The sequence below is a fragment of the Centrocercus urophasianus genome, unplaced genomic scaffold (assembly GCF_019232065.1).
Source record: "Centrocercus urophasianus isolate 14NV4802_14NV808 unplaced genomic scaffold, USGS_Curo_1.0 seq_10, whole genome shotgun sequence".
Lineage (NCBI taxonomy): Eukaryota > Metazoa > Chordata > Aves > Galliformes > Phasianidae > Centrocercus > Centrocercus urophasianus.
In genome coordinates, this window is record NW_024884142.1 from 52762552 (window position 1) to 52782836 (window position 20285).

Consider the following 20285-nt stretch of genomic DNA (forward strand, 5'->3'; position numbering starts at 1 on the left):
TCTAAATAGTTATTTCAAATAGTAAGAGATATTTGTATGGCTTTAGTACTTATTTCCACATAGGGTCAAACAAAAGATTTGGAAGCAAGGCATCAAATTCTTCTATGTCAAACAGAACAGAAGGATTAAAGGGTTGGCCTAAGGCACGATCACCAGAGTCAAGAAGCAAATGCAGGATTACTCTTTCCCACACAGGAATTACAGTGTTAACCTAGAACAAAGAAATCATAACTCAGTTATCTCATTCATTGGAAAAGATGCCAGCCTCTCCTGCTGACCTCCTAACGTTCTGAGGAAGAGCTTCTGGTATTCATAAGAGCAAAGACAGAGACGTCACGTTCAAAGATGCACCTGAGCCACTGAACTATCAACTCATTTCCTCTTTTCTCAGTAGTTCAGATTCAGGTCTTACCTCATTTCAAGCAAAGCAAACAAGCTACAACCAAAAAGTATCGCCACAAAATTAATCTACAAGATGAAAGTCATCTCATACTGGGGAAATGGGCCTCTACTGTACACACATTAGACCAGCTATCTGATCACCGGGCACTGAAGTTAGATGACAATGGTGACCTTCTTGCTGCCAGTTATTCTTTCTCTAGTCTTAGCTCCGTCTCATATTAAATCAAGATAAAGAACTGTATCTAACTCTGACAATAAGAATATTGCAGAATTGTAAAATGAAATATGTGTCAGAAATTAAACCAGAAAGATTTTCTAGAATTACTTCGGTGTAAGGGAACCAAGATTGTCCTGATCTTGTATATGCTAAAAGTAGCATAAGTTAAGAAAAGTTATTATCCATTTAAATAAAAGAGTTCAGAGACAAAATAAATAATTACCATACTAGCTACAGAATCTAAGACCCAGATACATCTCTCTCAGAGACTCATGTCACATGCGTTAGATTTGTAAGAGTTTATTTAACTTCCAATAGCTCATCATGCAACATTTAATTACAAAGAATTATTAACTGCCAGCAGTTTTTAACAAAGAACAAATAATAATTCTATTTTAATTTCAGAAATCAACCTTAAATCCACATATTTTATAGGATCCAATCACTATACACAATCATTAACTCAGTTTAATCACAGTTTACCAACTTGCTATTCAATTAATGCTTTTAAAGGACAGCAAAAAGAAACATTATTTGTTGAGTAAACTCAAGAAATCTGAAAGAATATTTTTCCAATCAATCATCATTGTGCCTTCGCTGGCACTAACAATACTTTTGATGCTCTTACCTTGGAGAGAGGGGCCCACAGAGTGCAGCACAGCAATTAGTAAAGATGTTGCCATAACTGTATGGATTATAGTTCTCTTTACCTCTTTTATTTGACCATGATCCTTTAATCTGAAGAGATAAGAACAAGTTGCATCAGATGTAATACAATACAGAAAATGACTGAGGCAAATTAAGGGTTCCCAAAACAGCAGCATGCTGCTCACAGAAGCAGACCAGAGAAATCCCAAGACTGCACTTCCCTAACAGCGTTGGGCTATTATGAAAGCTGGAAACTACAAGGTTACATGTAAGCACAAGCTCTGCCTCCATAGATCTAGACAGTCAAAAATCTCAAAGGACAAATATAATCACAGTAGGAATATGAGCTCTAAACATTTTTTTGCATGATGGTCAAAGCTAAATTTTACAGGTATTACAGCCTGTTCCATAGAAGAGGTTCAATTGCCATATACCATTATAGCCAGCAATAAAGCACTTGTTTCCCATACTCTTGGGCAACTTCCAAGCTGTCCACACAGCACTATTTTCCCTTAAAGCCCACAAATGGTTCTAAAATATTATGAAGCAATTGTAGTCATTAAAGCAATTGCAGTCATTATTGTCTTTTATCCCATACTATGGGGTTTTTTTTAGGCGACCTTATTTTGCTGCTTGTGAGGTGCTTGAGAGCCTGACTAAATAAATGCCTTACTGTATTCAGCTGAAAATGTGTGCTTTAATTTGTGTTATACTGCTGCAATTCCCTGCAGTTTGACTTTCAACAATCCAAAAGAGATGTGAGGCCTTCTTGTTTGAACGCTTACAGACATACATTCCAAGCCCAAGCAGTAAGTTTTTCCTGTTCTGTATGTAGTTTTCCCAGTTTATAATTGTAACTGCTGCCTTAAGTAATGACCAAACATTTATTTGACAGTCTCTAAGATACTACTTTTATATTAAAAAATACCTATTAAAAAGGTACAACAGAAAATCACAATAATTTTAATATTGCAGTAATTTGTTAGAGTATCTGCTAAACTCCAACATGTTTTCTAACATTAGCTAACTAGCTTTATTTTCTCCTTTCATTCATTTCCTATCTCTCACTTGTTAATTAGCAAGACACAAAAAGTCTTTATACAGTTAAATATAGTTTTACACCAAAACAACAAAAAAACACATGCAGAAATGAGAAAGTGGACTTTTGAGTTAATGACATACTCTTCACTAGAGGTCCTACATCTCAGAATGGCAAGGAAACTAGAAAAAATATGATAAAAGGTGAAAAAATTATTTTGAGAATTCATCATACTCCAAAATTTTTATCTTGGAGTATATAATATTTTGAGCCAAATGGTATTTAGGACTCCAGGTAAATTTTCTACTGAATTAAAATGTATGATTATACTTGTTTCTTTGTCTTCTCTCTTCTGTATTTTCCTTTTTCAATATACAGATCCTGTGGGTGTAAGTCATAATGGACACACTGTATAAGCAGAACATCTTCAAGCCACAGCTACAGTCCAAAAGAGCTCTTCTGACATTTCAAATCAAATGTGACCGATTTTATTCCTTTTTTCCTACTTTGGCATTTACAAAACTATGCACCTGTGATTGGTCGAAGAATTACAGAAAAGAACACACAATGAATTTTAATCATCTCACTACCATATAAAAACATGGTGTGTACGTAGAAACTATGAACTTACATCTTCATTTGTTGTTTGATTGGAGCTGATCAAATATGTGTGAAAACCTGAGAGGCCCACAATGGACCATACGGAGAAAAAGCACACCACAGCTTCCAGCACAGTAATTGAATGTCAAGGAAATACATGCAAATGAAAAAAAGAACTCAAACAGATAACATATCTAATAACAGATAGTTAAAATTACAAAATTCTGGGTAATCAACTTATAGTCCACGACTCTATTGAGATCTTCAGGCTACTTCAAAGGGCCCAACAAACACTAAACTTACCGTCCATATGCTTTGCTGTATGGTTTATGTAACATCATCAAGACAAGAAAATATTTCAGAGGCTATGCACTGAAAAAGGCTAAAAATTATTGAGTGGCTCTGATCTCAACTGCTGAAATTAGAATTTACATGTTCACTCTGAAAACGCTGCCACTTCTATTAAGACAGGTACAGTGACAAATAACAGTAACAGTTCTAAGGGTTTGGGGAAACACAGAATTGGTTATCCATGGCTAGTTGAATAACAAAGACTGAATAGACATCTGTAAAAATATTTAGTGTACAACAGGTGTCTTGAGCAAGGGTGAACGGATCTAGATCTGTGCTCACACAACTAACTAGAAAACTGCCTCTCAGTTATGTGTGTTAACTGTTGGATTGTCTTGTCTGTCTTCTGTTACTGAAGCTAAGATGCAGAAAGGGATCCCAAAGCTGGCACCAAAGAGCATTAATCCAAATTGAAATACAAACCCACTTGCCTTCTCAAATATATCTCTCTGGATATATAATAACTGGGTATATTCTACTTTATTACCGTGAGGGTGCCTAAATGACCCAGCCTTGGAAAATAGCCTGGAAAACAGTTCCTGTTGTGCCTGAGCAAAAACAGAATCACAGAAAGACCTCATTATAGCTTTCCAATATTTGAAAGGAGTGTATAAACAAGAGGGAGAACAACTGTTTATGAGGGTGGACAGTGATAGGACAAGGGGGAACGGTTTAAAACTAAGACAGGGGAGTTTTAGGCTAGATATTAAGAGGAAGTTTTTCACACAGAGGTTGGTGATGCACTGGAACAGGTTGCCTAAGGAGGTTGTGGATGCCCTATCCCTGGAGGCATTCAAGGCCAGGCTGGATGTGGCTCTGGACAGCACAGCAGGGGGGTTCTGATCCTTTTCAACCCAAGTCATCTTATGATAAATCTACCCTCCTCTAACTTAAAACCATTACCCCATGTCATGTTACTACAGGTGTCTCAAATTAATACAGGTATCTGTTTTCCTCCCTTCATCTTTGATACAGATTCCCTTTAGGTACTGAACGAGCACAGTAAGAGCCTCTCTTCTGCAGCATAAAGAACTCCAACTCTCCCATCCTTAGTTAGGCTAGGCTTGGATAGCTGGGGGATACTTAAGTTCTCAGATCTGTATAGTATTAGCCCCAAACTAATCATGTTAAAGAGGAAATATTATCAACCCCCAAATGATTGTGCTGCTATTAAACAGTAGCTGAGGAACTGTTTGAAGGAAACATCAGTCTGAATAAATGAGGATTGCAAAAAATGGCAGAAAAGTTCTTGAAGAAGTAAGAGCAGCAAAGCTTGGTTTGATGCAGGCAGAAGTCACTCTGCGAGCAACTGCCAAGAACTGGTAGAGCATCCACACAACATTTCTTAAACGTTAGATGTTGGTGTTTATCCTTTCTATTATTGGTACTGATCCTCAATATAGTTCATTGATTGCTGGCTAATTAATGTCATTAATGAATCAATGAATTGTCTCAACCTTGATTTAGTTTACACTGCATAAACTGAGTGTTTTTTTCAGTGCAAGAGTAACCGTCATGTTTTCAATTTCTTGCAGCGGGAGCAGTGTAGACAAGAAGCATAGAATTTGCTAAGTTTAGTATAAACATTAAAATACAGGCTACATTATTAGACTAATTTCTAATCATATATATCTTGCTCCTTTATTTGATTTCAAACTACTGGAGGTTGGTCTCTAGGAAAGTCAGCCAGCATCCAGTGTCACACAGTTACTGCAGTTTATATAATTCCTTTAATTCTAAAGGAGTCACCATCTCAACAATAAGACAACAAAGCTGCTTCTAAAGTCTATACACTCAAGTAAAAAATGCAGCTTTCTATAGAGGGCTTCCTGTTTATAGTTTTTTTTAATTTATATTTAGTTTCATTTACATAGAATAGCCATAGAATACTATTTTCTGCAACATCTCAACAGTAATTTTTTTTAGGGTGCATGAATCAAAAGCAGAAAAGGCTTCGGATCCTAGAAAAATAAAATAAATCAGGAAGACAACAATTGGAAAAGAACGGGATAAAAATAATCTGTATACTAACTGTATGCTAACCTTTAGAGAAGTCAGTTTCCAAGACAACAGTAACTCAAAATATTCCAGAACAAGGACACAGCCTTCAAAGATACAAACAACACCCTTATCATTGAACCTATCAATAGAAGAGAAAAATGACAGCTCCCCATTACACAGAGACATGGGCTTGAAAAAGCATGGATTGACATAAGTAATTGCAATGAAATATTCTAACATCAGTTAACAGGATTTTGCAGGTCTGCTCTGACAAAATCAACTGAGAAACATAAATTGCCTGTATAACTTTAAAGTGGCTAAAAAGCCAGCTTCATGACTCAATCTGCTTCAACAGCAGACAAATTCCAAAGTGCATTGCTGAGCAGCATGTTCTAACTGCTGTTATCTCCTCAAGCCATGGGGAGAGTCACACCAACACAAGACAGAATATTAGTCTCAACTGGTTGTGTAACAGCCATAGCTAACGCAAGAAGAATATGTAAGAATGGATATGAAAGTAGACTGTTGTTAACAGGGGGGTCAGAAGGTGTAAAACAAGCTGAAAACATTAGGCACAACCCATGTGAACATAACTGGGCTTTGAGAGGCCTGAAATACTAAAGACTGTACAGATGATGAGCACTGCTCGGTGAATTCTGCGCATCAAGAGGAAGAACCACCAGGTGAGTAAAGGCCTGAAACAAAGGGAAGCTCTCTGCAACCTCATCACATAACTGAGCACATCACTACCAGGATGTTTCTTGCTATGATTACACTCCCCAGAGTGAAAATGCAAAAAAAGCTTCCTTCAGTTCCCCAAATTGAGATCCAAAAAGTTCTCTAGAGCAGCTGGAATTATGCTAGGTTGAATACAAAACATACAAAAAAAAAATATTTTTTCAGTAAAGTATAACATATTAGCATAATCAGGTATCTCACATAAATTCGTTAGCAGTATAGACATAGCAATAACAAAGCAATGTTGCCTGTGTCTGAACAGACCGGCCTACACAATGCAACACCCAGCTATTCAGACATTCTTTATTGTGAATTGTAACCAAGCTTTCAAATTGTCCAACATGTCACTATCAAACCAGGATATTCCCATGACAGAACCCCTCAAATTGGCACTAGTCTTACTGCAAATTATGAATGAGAAGCCCATTGTTCCTGTACAGGGATTCTCAAATGCGTAGTCAATTAGATTCTAATTTAAGGACAATTGAAAACTGTTCTCAGTTTGAAAAAAAAATAAATTCAAATAATCTTTTGTGAGGAGTAATTATAATAGCTTTGTTTGGAAACTACTATTGTGCTATTCAGAATAGTTTGTTTGTGATTTGTAAAATTATTTGTATAAAAAGAAAATCTGAACAGTGGTTTTGCTTAAAAAAGAGTTTGCAGCTCAGTGGCTCTATGTGATTAGCATACGTTACAGACAACTGTATTTGCAGAGTATGGATAATTTAACACTTGGAAAAATGACCAGGAAAGAGTAGTCTGCCTTGTATATAGTTATGAATAACTGCTGAGCACACAGGAAGGGAGTTTTTGCTTTTTAATCTACTGTCAAAAAAGAGCAAACTGTATGATGCACAATGGCCAGAAGAGGTTTCCTTGACACAAGTATGGGAAATAATTATTTTCACAGTACCTTTGTCAGTGGTACAAACTGCTTATCCTGACATGAATCAATCAAAATATATACATAACAAGTGAGAAACTTGAGTGTCTATACAGAAATATAAGAAAGAAACTAGAGAACTTTTGCCAGCTTCCCACTTTACCCCATTAGCTGCTTTGAGGTAGGATCAGAAAGCTTTTTCCATTCTCACTGAGTAGAAAATATACGGGAAGCTTACATGAAGTGGTAAAAAGAACATTTACAGAATAGCAGACCCCCCTGTATTCATATGTATATTTTTATATATCTTAACTGAAGTTGACACTTGAAAATACTTATCTAAAAAAAGAGCATGTTGATGTAAGAATATTTCTAGGAACTGAACTCTTCAGGGACAGATTATGACTACAGCTGTTTCACAATGTGTTTTTTCTATCCTGACAAAAATTGGCCATTTCACATCATTTCTATTGTGAGAGCAGAAGATTGTTCAATATTTTAAATGAAACCACAGCATGGGAACAGTGCAAGGTGTAATCACGAATTACATCACATATAAATTGAGTGAATTTCTGTCACACATGAGAACTACAGAGCTTTGTTAAGAGTACTACTTGCAAAAGATTATGAATCAAAAACCAAACAAACCAAATTGGCTAGTTCCTTTCCTACCTCCAATATGCGGCGAGAAATCCTGTAGTGCAGGAAGTGATGAAATGATTAGCTGATAAAATCCCAACTATGCATAACCAACAAAAACAAGAACACAGATACACATCTCAGATGTTACTGTAAGATCTAAAACTTTTTTCAGTGAAAGGATATCTTGCAGGACTGTCCTTCAGGGCATTGAGGAACCCTGCTTGTTGAGAACCTGTAGGAACAGAACCCAAATTATCAATTCAGTAAGAAAGCGGACTAAAGGCTGTTTTCACCATGGTGCACACAGTATTTGAAGAGCAATCAAATAATCATAGGATAAAGCTTACTAATATGAATCTGAGATTATGTTACTTAGCAGCAACATCAGAAAAAAAACCTCAGGTTATATTATCAGGATAACATCTGCAGGATATTTTCTCAGTAATACCAAATTGATGCATGCATACTTTCCCTTGAACAAGATTTCTCACTGTTCTTTTCAGACCTAATATCTTAAAAAAAAATTGTAACCTACTTGTTTCTTTCGAAATATTGTTTTCAAAAAGCAACTTCTTGACTTGGAAAATTTACATCATAAACACCAATTCTCACTTTATTCTGGAAACAAAGTTGTCCAGACTTTAATCCTCTTCCTACTGCACCTTCATAGAAGGCTTTTCTAATAGATGCTAATTGCCTCTGGGAAAACAAGAGAATATCTACCAGCCAAAGGAGCTCCGGAACTGAACACACAAATGAACTACAGATGGAGAGGCATCCACTTCAGCTCTATAATCATTAGATATTCACCAAATAGGGCAATTTGACAATTGGCTGATAAATATGAAACTAAATACACTAAAATGAATTAGTCTGTAGAAACAGCATCATATAAGACACATTCTTTTTGCATTTTACTGTGCAATTTAAATTTTTTAAATGCATCAGATTGAAATTTTCCTTTCAGCTAAATCCATCTGCAGGTCTGAAAACAGAAAAATTCTGATTAAGATAACTTTTCAACAAATGAGAAATGTCAGTGTGTGGATATTTATACACACACAACTGTCTCTCGAGATCTGTGTGGCAAATTTTACTGTTCACCATTAAAAAGGCAAAGTTACTTACCTTGTGTCTCTGAGCCTTTTCAGGCTCATAGCCTTATCCTTAACCTTAAGGCACAAGGCTATTGGAACATCCCACTATGTTCTTACTGTTTTTAAGATCCTTAATGGCAATGGCAGCAGGTAAATGTGATCTCTATTCCCTACTGCTGCTCACACTCTTCCAAGCTGTTCCCAGCGTATCAGAAGAGAAAGGTTACTTACTGTAACATACACCTGAAATAGTAGTAACTCAAACAGATGAAAAAAATCTGTAGATGGATACTAGTACTGAAACGCTTGGGGAGATGGAAGAAAATGTTGCAGGATATATCTTTCAAGTATCTGACTGATAAAGTCAGTTTATCATATTTAATACTCTGTGCAAAGATTCCTAATCCTGGAAGGGAAACATTTGAAAGGGAGGTCTCAAAAATAAGGCCATAAGAAAATAAGAAGTTTGCTGCATCTCATTTCTAATCATCACTTAGGTTCACCAAAAATTAGAAAAATGGCAGCTTGTAAGATACATTAAAAATGAATTTGTATAAAGTGATTTTAGAATAAGATTGTTTCCTATGTAATCAACAAGGTTAGAGAAGGAACTTCCCCATTCCTATCAGGATGAACTATTAAATGCATATTTACTTATTAAAAAAAAACATAAATGCCTCCAAGTTGCTAATAAACGTCTCGGTTCCTTCTTAAAAGATCACTGTCAGAAGGTACTCAAAATAATTCAGGATATATAAAATGAAGTGTTGCTGATGGGACAGTAATCCTGCAAGAATCATCTTTGGAAGAGGCTAAGAACAGGATTTGACTAAAGTCAGCACGATTTTCTCTGGAATCCAGGATTTGGCCAGGACATGTGGAAATATCTATGAATGACCTTTGAAACACTGCAGAAAAAAGCAGCCCCAGGTTTCAAGACTTTATCCAAGCCAACTGAATGTGAGTTAAGTTAACAGTGTGTTACCAAATCACTTTGTGCAAACTGCAGAGATTCAGATTAAGCAACTGAGCCTCCTGCTTAATGTTGTGCATCAGCTCAAGGACTATAACTGCTAGACAGCACACGGTTGATTGCTATTAGGAAGACGAAGAGGAGAGTTTCTGAAGCACGGTAGGCAAAGAGTTCAGGGGCTACATTTGTGAAGAACTTCTTTCTGGATACAGTAAAGAAAATCTTAAATTTGAAAGCTGAACTTGAAGCTTAAATATAGTAAAACATCAAGTAACTACTCACAGCTCATACCTACTTCCATTGCCTTTGAGGATCAGTCTTTAGAATTATGGAGGTTTTTCCTATCTCATCCAAGGCAGATAGAACTTCACGGTGAGAAAATGCTTTACAGCTGATTTACTTAGGCAAGTCAGCATTTAGAATTTTACTGTACATTATCTGTAACACCTACACAAAGCTGTAGTGTTTCTCAGCCACATAGAGGCACAAATAATTTCTCTGATCCTTGTCTAATTCACACAGAATTAGACATGGACACTGTGAAGTTAACATCTACTGGATAAATCCACTTCACACAGATGTTGAAATACTAGCATAGTACTGGTAATTCACACACTGAAATCTGCAAAAAAGCTTTGCTGTCTTTGGGAAATAAAGATAGGTTAGCTTCAAAAGTAGCTTTACATTGTCAGACCAATCACATTTTTAACTACTGAATTCTAACAGACTGAGATGGCAGAAAATGAGCTGCTGTCTTCTGCACATGTATATGCTCACGTATACCAGGATTTGAATATTAGAGGAAAATGTTTTCTTTCCAGTAGTAACTTTTCCCTTTTAAACCAACATGGATGTCTTTTCTCTGCTCTTTCAACTGATATTAAAAATGCTTTGTCTGGCAGTGAGAACAACTTGATCCAGACTCCCCAAAGTCAGTGCCTCTGGATCTAATGCTACATCTCAGACAGCCACTCAATACTTTTACCACTCTTTAATGAATCAGGAATAAGAGCAGGAGTTTGTTTTTCAAACTTTCATCTCAGCACAGTGTAAGTAAGGAAACTGAAAACTATCTGGCATATTTTCCAGTAAAACATTCTCTAAATATCACCATTATCAAATTAGCTTTATAAAAGAACTATAAACTACAATTATTTCTATCAGGCTTCCTTTGCAATAAAGAACATAAAGAAATTAAAAAAACCCAAACATTTCAAAATGACTGAAGAAGTACTGCTCAAAGCACTACCCTATGTAATTAGCAAAACTTTTAAGTTTCCTAATGAGAATGGATCTAGAACTCCCAAAATATACAGAAATTCTTTAAAGATAACTCATAACTTATCAGTGCAAATTGGGTTATTGTCACATAGGAGTTAACTCAATTTGTTGTATGCACAGAGGAACAAAAAACAACAAAAATAACACCCATCACCCAGAAGTCTTGAAAATATCCTATCTTTAAACCCAATCTAGAACACAAATAAAAATCAAACTTATGAATATTCACGTTCCTACATCTCATCTGATTCACTACATTACAAAGTAATCATTCGCAGAATGTCTATGCAAATGAAAGTAACATGTTAAAAATAGGGTCAAGAAAGATGAAACCAACAAAAAAAAGTGTAAAATAGCTCAGATCTAAGAACAAAAGCTGTTTGGGAAAATGATGCTAACTTGGTCATGTGTGCTGCTTTTCCAATAAACTGTCTACAAAATGATTAAAATCAAGAAAATTAACACCGTATTAAGGAAAAATCAATGTTAAGTCAATGACTACCATGACCAGGGTCTGCTGGAGACCAGAATGGGAGTTGCTGAGGGTTGTGAAGCTTTAGAGAAAAGGCAAATAAATAAATAAATAAACCCTGAATGATTAAAAGATTAAATTAAAAGTAAAAAACTCAAGCAAATGGCTACATACATAATCTGATTTCACCAGCATACTTACGAAGAATGACGTGGGTGATAACGAATGCAAATATAAAGACTGTCAGAAAGGACAGAGATAAAATAAACATATAAAAAAATCTGTAGTTTCTTTTCCCCACACAGTTGCCTACCCAGGGACAGTGGTGATCAAACCGTTCTGAAATGAGAGGCAGAAGAAAAAAATGGAAAACAATTAATAAAATGCTGTTTACTTGGAAAAAAGCTCTCTGAACACTGCATTAAAACTCAAGATTTAACTGGCATTTGCTAAGTATCCCCAGAGAAACTCTTATTTAGGAGGGAAAAAAATAGAAAAGAAAAAAGAACTTTAAAATGAAATCTTACAGCTTTTAAAGAAATTCAAGCATGGCTGAGGAAAGCCCCTGTTAAACTTGCAGCATTGTTTGGTAAATTGCACAGTCAGACCAATAAGCTTGCATTTATTTCTCCACTGTTAGATGGAGCAGTACCAAATTAATTCCACTTTTTCCAAAACAAGATTTTCTTCCAGTGACGTTTCCACTCAGAATTTGAGTTTTTCTATTTACATCTCTCGTGATCACATATCTGACTTTTATGCCCAGTGTCATCTCATCCATTAGGCAAAACGAAATATTCACAATCTCATTTTCTTTTATCACTTTACTCAATGTATTTTCCATTCCAGACCACTTATTTTCCCACTTACAACTGTGGGAAATACTGCCATGAAAAACCACTCAAAACAGTAAAATCATTCACACAAACCATTTTCCAGGCATTAAGATTTAAACAACCTTGTAAAATTTGCTTATACTTCACTAAACCAACCTCACTCCCTTTATTTCCCTGAGAAATTAGAGCATTAATGGGACAGGAAGAGTCCAGAGCAGTTCAGTAACCAGAGTCCCAAAGAAAAACCCCATGATGGAAAACGGCAGTTGAATCAGTGAGCTCTGCAGCCCCGCGCAGCAAGGAGCCTCCTTGTCCCAAAACACGGGTAATGGAAACAGAGCAACTGTCAGAAAACTAAATGGCCTTTTGGAACTGGAGAGATTATGCCAACATAACGATAGAATTTTCAATTTCTAATAAAATCCAAGCTCATAACACAAGGCAGATGCTCTCACATCCACTGACTCGGTCTGCAATTTTCATCAAAATCCTGTTTTGTTCTCTGTGACTTTCGTGGCTCTGCTGACATATGATAAACTAATTGGAATTGCCCTGGGAAGTTAAGCTATAAATTTGAAGTCCTTAAGCTCTATGTTAAAAAGGCACATCTGTTCAAACATACCTGTTTATTTTAACTGTGTCTTTGTGTTGAATATCTACGTGAGAGGTTTTCCTTGAAGGATGTATTTCGGATTATCTCCATTAAAGGGGAAGATAAAAAAATAATCAAAGCATCATGCAAAACAGATTTCTGAGTTCACCAGAGTTGCAGGGTTTTTTTGTTTGTTTGTTTGCTTTAATGCTTTTGCGTGGCAGCTGTTTGGACCACATGTTTCTGCCATAAATCTGTTTCAAGTGGAGCTATTAAAGGTGAAGTTAGTGAATTCCTTATGATAAAATTTCAGGAACGCTTTCATTTAGAGAGATTACTAAGTATACCAAGAGTGAAATACTTCCAGTATCTAAAAGAGTGGGCAATATTACCTCCCAGAACAAGTAGCTACTTGTCTGAATAAGTAGCATCAGCATTTGAACAATGCTGATTTTCACATTTGTGCTTGTGAATGAGTCCTTATGGTCTGAAAAATACTATTATCATTTTATGGGTACCTAACATAACACATAGCAAATAATACCACAAAGAATAATACAGTTATACAGACTTCTAAAAAGCATAACTAGGGTACTTTTGTACCCCAATGCTTCAGAAATAAAAAAATGTAAAATCACGACATGTCTTTGGAAAGTGAATTCCATGCAAACACATTCATTCTATTCTATGCTCGCAAAGCAGGAATCAAATTCTACCAATATTAAGCTCATTTTCAAAGCTTAAAAACACTATTTAGACCAATGTGGACACAAATTTGGTAAATTCAGATAAATGCAGGCACAAATACAAATAAACACACTTATCTACAGGCACGCACAAATACATACAAACATCAGCCCATTCCCTAATAGAGACTGCCTGTTACTTGCTCCTCCTCTCCCTTTCTGTCTTCAGAATTTCTGTGTAAGCTGAAAGGATATGCTTTCTCGGGAAATACCGTACCAACCATTGTGAAGCCAAGTAACTACCCGGCACATTTAAAAAGCAGAAACAGACTGAAAAGACTAGTTGGAAAAACCCACTACAGTGTCAAATTTAAAGCTAGGCTAAAAAAAAAACCAAAACCAAAACAAAAAAAACCCAACCCAACAAGATAAGTTTTAGAGGGTTTATGTGAGTTATGAATAAACTGGGCCTCATTTTTCCCAGACAGTCATAAAATAAGAGGTTGTGACATTTATGCTATAATGCCACAAAGCAGCATCTTAAATAGCAAGGGATTAGAAAACAGTCAGTTCCAGCAAAAACAGTCACATACTAAGCTGAAACTCCTAGCGCTGTTGACTGAAGTATAAACTCTCTTCGGACCAGAGCTGTTTCCTCTTCCTTGCAAAAAAGTCCTAATTGAATAAGTTTTAATGAAGAAATAACAAGATATCAAAGATCTCATCAGCTGCAAACTGAACGATCAACAACCTGGAAAAGGAAGCTTTGTCCAATGTCTTCACTTGGTCTGGGCAATGTTGGCAGCAAAATCAATATTCACCTTCACTGAGAAATTAAAGAATTCTGATGCTGAGAGAAACTAAAAATTCTGGCCCTTGTGAACTTGAAATATAGAACAAACATAAATGCAACCAGTAAGCGTTAAGAAGAATCACAGACTGTTTGAAGGTGATGACTATGGTTTTGGTTTGATTTTACAGGGTATCTAGACAGCTAATATGTACAGCTAATATTTACCCTACGCTCACACCAAGGTTAATATAAAAACATTTGCAGCAAATGAAAGGAATTAAAATATTGTGACTACAAACTCTTGTTAATATAAAGTATATCAGGACTGTCAACAAGGGAGGAAGCTAAAAGCTATGGAGTTTGTCTATGAATGTAACCTAGGTACAATGAGGTAACAGATCATCCTCCTGCACTCAATTTTAAGCAAAATAAGCCAAGTATCTGCTTCAGCATGTGGGATGGTGTCTCTGCTGCAACAGCCTACAAGAGAGAACTACTGCTGAAAAACAACCCCTTGCCTGTGTGTTCATGGCTTTCCTTCCACAGATCCAGACCACTGTAGGCCAAACCAGGATGGGGGAGGGGGGAGAGGGAAATGATGCTGGTTCATGAAGTCAGGCTGACTTCAAACAGGATGATTTTCTGTTGAAGAAAAGTTTCAATATACCTTTCAGAATCTGAGAACAAAAGCTGATACAAACAAAAAGGACTCAAAAAACCACATGAAATTTATAAAGTGATGTATCAATGAAGAAAGGAGACAAGTAAATGAAGACTAAAAGTGCTGCTGCAAAGAAAATAAAAAAAAAAAATCAAAGATGTAACAAACCTCAAGAGATGTCAGCAAACCACCAATAGTGACATTACCAATTTATCCCAAGTGATCTGTAACTTGAAATTCGGGTAGTAATTGCTGAGGTTGACCAGTACTTCCATAACGAAATCCTGAGCCAACTTACAGCTTAGCCATAATGAAAGAGGTGGGCAGATGCAGCCCTTCCACCCATCTCATCTTGCATCCTTCTTTCCGTGTCGAACTGTTGCTGAACCAGGTCAGCTGACTGAACTGGCAGAAAAGGCAAAAAGGAGTTACTTTACTGGTTGCTCAGTGAGTAAAAATGGCTTTCCAGCAGCTGAATGTTACTAATGTATGTGTGAATGAGCACAAAGGAAAGAACCACACAAGTAGGGAAAAAAAACAGAGGAAGCTCAGACACTTTAGAAGCAGGGAACTGTTGGCACAACCCAGCTGTCTCATTAAAACTCACCCAGTAATATATGTGACATGGGTGTCACAGAGCACACAAATTACATCCTACGTCAGACACATCTCTCAGTTCCTTTCTCTAGAACATTTACATCTCATAACTTGCTTAAGAAGCAGTAACTGCTGGATATCACAGACAAAAACACAAATGACAACATTTCTGATTTAAAAAGCAGTTGCCTGTTGGGGCTGTACAGATGCAGAGCGTTTGCTTTAAAAGCCACCTGGAAGCACGTTACTTGCTGCTCAAAGAGCCAAACCTTTACTTTACTGCATCACAGCACGCGGTCTCCTTAAATGTTTAGCTTCTATCTTTGAATCCCTGCACTCCAGGAAAACACATACAAATTGACCTAAAGCTTTCTCTTTGAAAGTTTCTCTTTCAAAACACTCAATAAAAGCTTTCTAGCTTAACAAGAACAGTAACAACAACAAAAAGCATTAAAAAATATTTATAGGCCAGCCTGGTCCTTCAGCTTGCAGCTTCCATTTTGTGCATGCACAGTGATTTCAGAAATACATATTAAGTAGGTCACTCCAAAAGTACTGCCTCCTTTTTATTTCCATAGAAACTACTGCAGATACAAAGAGCACAATAACACTAACTGACAAAGCAACTTCTCAGCTATCCTTCAACAGTCACCACTATTAATTATGCATTTCTGTCAGCACGAACGACAGCTTGTGTGCTGCACTTACCTGCATGGCCATTCAGAATATGATTTGTCTTTTATGTCATGGTTGCCACTGCTGAAATGCACACCCATTGTCTCACTATGCTCACATCCACTGCTTGGTCTCCACCAACATCTAGCAAGTGCTGATGGATGTCAGGTGAATGGCACTCAGTGGGTGCCATTTTTTCTGCATGGAAGAATTCAGTTCAGCACCTTTGCTTCTCGAGCACTTCTACATTGGACACCATTTGTCAGACTGCCCCTCTACTGCCACCTGTTGCATAGGAACAATATATAATAGGGTACTGAAGGAAGGTTCAACATCTACTGCTGTACCACCTCCATCTGCCTTGATATCATGGGCCGACAGAATAAAATAGGAAACATTACTTCTGGAACAGCCCTCACATTTATGAGCTGCTTCCTTTTGTATTTGCTCAATTGAATCACTGCATACCAACATATATTTTCTAAAGCTTAACATGACAGCAGATCTACAGGTATGAAATCATCTAGGTCACATTAATTGCATATTTCAGTCAGTCAGAGCTCAAGTCAGAATTCACTTTCTAATTCCCTCAACTCATTCAACTGAAAGCACTACATGGAAAATGCACAAATCTAGGGCATTCACAGAATGCTTACTGTGCTTCTAAATATTTAACACTTAAAAACACAGAGACCAAGATGGCAAATACCCATCAGCCCACTGTTCAATCATACACATATTCCATCTCAAGTAACTGGGCCAGCATTAATTGAAATTCTTTTTTATAGTAGAGGGACAAGATTGGACCACTGGTCCATTGTTCTAGATGCACACTGAGCAATTATGTGGAGATACTAACACATCTGCAGCATATATTTGCCATAACGACAATTAAAGCTCTTTGTAGGACTATGATGCCATGATGTGACCACATCTATTCAGGCTTCTCGACTTGGCATTGTGTAAGACAAAAGGGTATTTTCAGAATTTGTTTTCCCTTGAAATGCTAAGGAAAACAAAGTTAGTTTTTAAAAATTCCTATAAGGATTTTTTTTTATTACAAAAAGTATTTTTTTTGTAAGACAACGGCTCAGTCCCACAGCCTGAACCACGTATGCATGGAAAACGCAAATATAACCACAGCATTAAATCCTTTACAGTCAGTTCAGAATTCCTCACAATTTAATGTAACTAATAAAAAAAATCTTGTGTTTGTCCTTCATAGCTTATTCTTAAAAATTTATCCTTAGCTCAGATGTTTGGTTCCACTAACTTAGATGTTATCATTCCTAAGAAAATCATTAGTACTAAAAAAAAAAACTGATGAGACTTGCCATCAACTGGTAATAGCAATCACGAACATGGATCTATTTGCATCACTTAATGTACATAACATTTACCTGTGAGACAGTAATTCCCTGTACAATGTCTTTACAATTAATTTGAAATCAGAAGATACATTTATGATTTAAAAAAACAAAAAGGGTGAATAACAAAGGGCTTATTGCAATTTACATTTATATGCATGCTGATGTTATTTAAGAACATCTGCTAGGGACAATACACAATGGATCCCTTAAACTATCAAGCTCTAGTACTTTTATACTTTAAACCCAAAACAAAACGCCTTCAAGGGCCGGAGGGCCCCCCCCCACGAAATCCAGAATGAGCCTTCTAGCCTTAAGTTTACATTCAGGAAACACCTATCAATGATTTATACCAGGTTGCACTCTAGATATTGAGCTAATCTTTACAAGACAACACAAAGTGAAGCAGCAATACAATGCTGTGAACAAACAGCCTCCATTAACAAAATAATAATGCGCATGCACATCTATACCAAATGTTCAGACATGCAAATGCAAGGCATACTTGACGTTTTATTCTCACAATCATGTAAGTACTATCCTATCAAGTTTTGCTGTTTGGCTGCATTTTTAAGAAAATCAGTTGTCAACTTCTTCCATGTCAGTCAACTTAGGTAGTTGACAGACTAATGTTGTTCTCAAAAAGAAAATGAACATACTTAATTTTGTTAATAAAAGATTTATTAGGAAAACATCCAATCATTGCCCTAAGATAGCTTGCAGTAATTAAACTATTGTTACATAGCTCACTTCACTGCTTCCTCCTGTAATCAATGTTGACTAATGAACAATAAATCCCATCGACAGCATGCACGATAATAGCGACATTTTCAAAGGCTGCAGCAGTTGTTCAGAATGGATGTTCTCTGGTAGGCAGTAGGAGCATACAAGAAAAAGTATATTATTCATACTATGCATGTGTATGTATATATATATATTTATATATAAAAATACATATATAAAATACATATTGGGAACCACACAACTGCCAGACACAATCATAAAGGAGGAAAGCTCAAATCACCCACCATTCTTCATTACCTTTCGAAATGTTATCATGCCAAGTGTAAATATTTGGTCATTTATTTAGGTTTCTAATGATAGCCCTTTGTATTTTCTCCTAGTAATTTCTCTCTTTAATTTTATTCTGTCTTCTGAGACTTACATCATTTGTAGATTTGGTATTTTGATCACCTCTGCTCTTTCAACCGTATGCGGATAAACACAAACTACAACTTTTCTCCAAAGTAACCTATAATATAATTACCTCTTTTTAAAAGACTTGCCTTATTTCCCAGTGCTTTGGCCTAAGCATGAAAGGGGAAAAAAAGAAATCACAAAAACCAAAATCCATCCACCTCTGGCATACATACCATGCTCCCTGATCTTCTAAAGTACATCTGGTATACAGATGGAACAATCAATAAACAAATAATACTTAATATTTGGAAGTATGCTCCATCTGTCTCCTCTCAGGTACTCTGAGAAGGTAGCACACCTTCTACAAAAAGAGCCAAAGCCAATTCTCACATAGAATCATCAAGATTGAAAAAGACCTTCAAGATCATTTAGTCCACCTACCACCAATATTTCACCACTAAACCATGTCCCCTGGTATCAAATCTAAATGTTCCATGAATACTTCCAGGGATGGTGACTCATATATGAAAACTAGAGAGAAAAGGAAAAAGGAAAAAGGAAAAGAAGCAGCTAGCCTTGTAGTTTCAACTGTTAGAAGTTAAAAAGAGTCACTTTCCAAGAGATCTAGAGCTTGGGTTTTACTAGTTCAAGCACCCAGACAAAGTGAAAATTTACTCTTTTCACAGTAGCATCTCATAGCTTTTCTAAACCCAGAAAGCATAAGAAAAGAAATAGGTAAAGATGAAGAAAGGATGTAAACGCAAAAGGGGAGATAGTAAGGTAACAAAGGAAGATTGGTACAGAACACAAGCAAAATGAAGTCCTGAAAAAATGCATACTGGTTAGAAAGAATCTGGAAGTCATGGGCAAATGACTGACACAGCATGAGTGTTGCTAAAACCAAATAGACAATGCCAGTTCCCACTCTGTTTCTGAAAAAACTAGTGTTTTCCAGGGTGGAAGATGGTGAGGTCTGGAATGAGTACAGGGAAGAGGTGCTCCCACACCTCACTGGTAATGCTCTTTTTGTCTTGTTTTACGTGTGTTAGATTTCATATGCGTTTCAATCAATAATTCCCCATTGGAAGAAAACAGATTTACAACACTGGTGCTTAATAAGGGAAACTGCTTTCTGTAACGGTGATTTTTATCAAAAATCTGCTGTTTGGAATACTGCTGGGTACATGACACGGTGTATTTTCAAAACAATACATCAATGTAATGTGGTCAGGATTAGACACAAGACTATATCTATTGCCCTGGCAGAATGCTTAAAAGAAGCAATCATTTAACCGGAACAGAAGTGTCTATTCACTTCTAATATAGCATATTTTCTGGGTTGGTTTTAAACAGGACCCACTTTTCTTGCTTATCCCAAATGCACTGCTTTGTATTCCTTAGATGCCTATTGATCCTAACCATCAAAACCACTGAAATACCCTCAATGTCTTAGGCCAACTTGTATTATATTTGACTAGTTTTTAATCAAAGACTTCTTCATATGTGTTCAAGGAGTTTATAAAATGCACTCTTAGCTTTCCAGTATTAGATTAAAAATGATAACTATTCATATTTTCACAAAATCACAGAA

The 20285-nt window shown here is 36.4% G+C and overlaps 1 protein-coding gene across 8 annotated transcripts in view; it reads right to left on the minus strand.

The window, feature by feature from the left end:
• ZDHHC14 (zinc finger DHHC-type palmitoyltransferase 14) overlaps positions 1–20285 on the minus strand; it is a 137694-nt gene that overhangs the window by 11849 nt on the left and 105560 nt on the right. For all 8 annotated transcript variants that reach the window (XM_042813928.1, XM_042813902.1, XM_042813882.1 and 5 more), the window contains 4 exons: positions 11549–11686; positions 7708–7756; positions 2938–3040; positions 1248–1357 (listed from right to left, as the gene is read on the minus strand). In XM_042813928.1, the coding sequence (XP_042669862.1) occupies positions 1248–1357; positions 2938–3040; positions 7708–7756; positions 11549–11686 (400 nt within the window). The remainder of the gene's footprint in view (positions 1–1247; positions 1358–2937; positions 3041–7707; positions 7757–11548; positions 11687–20285) is intronic.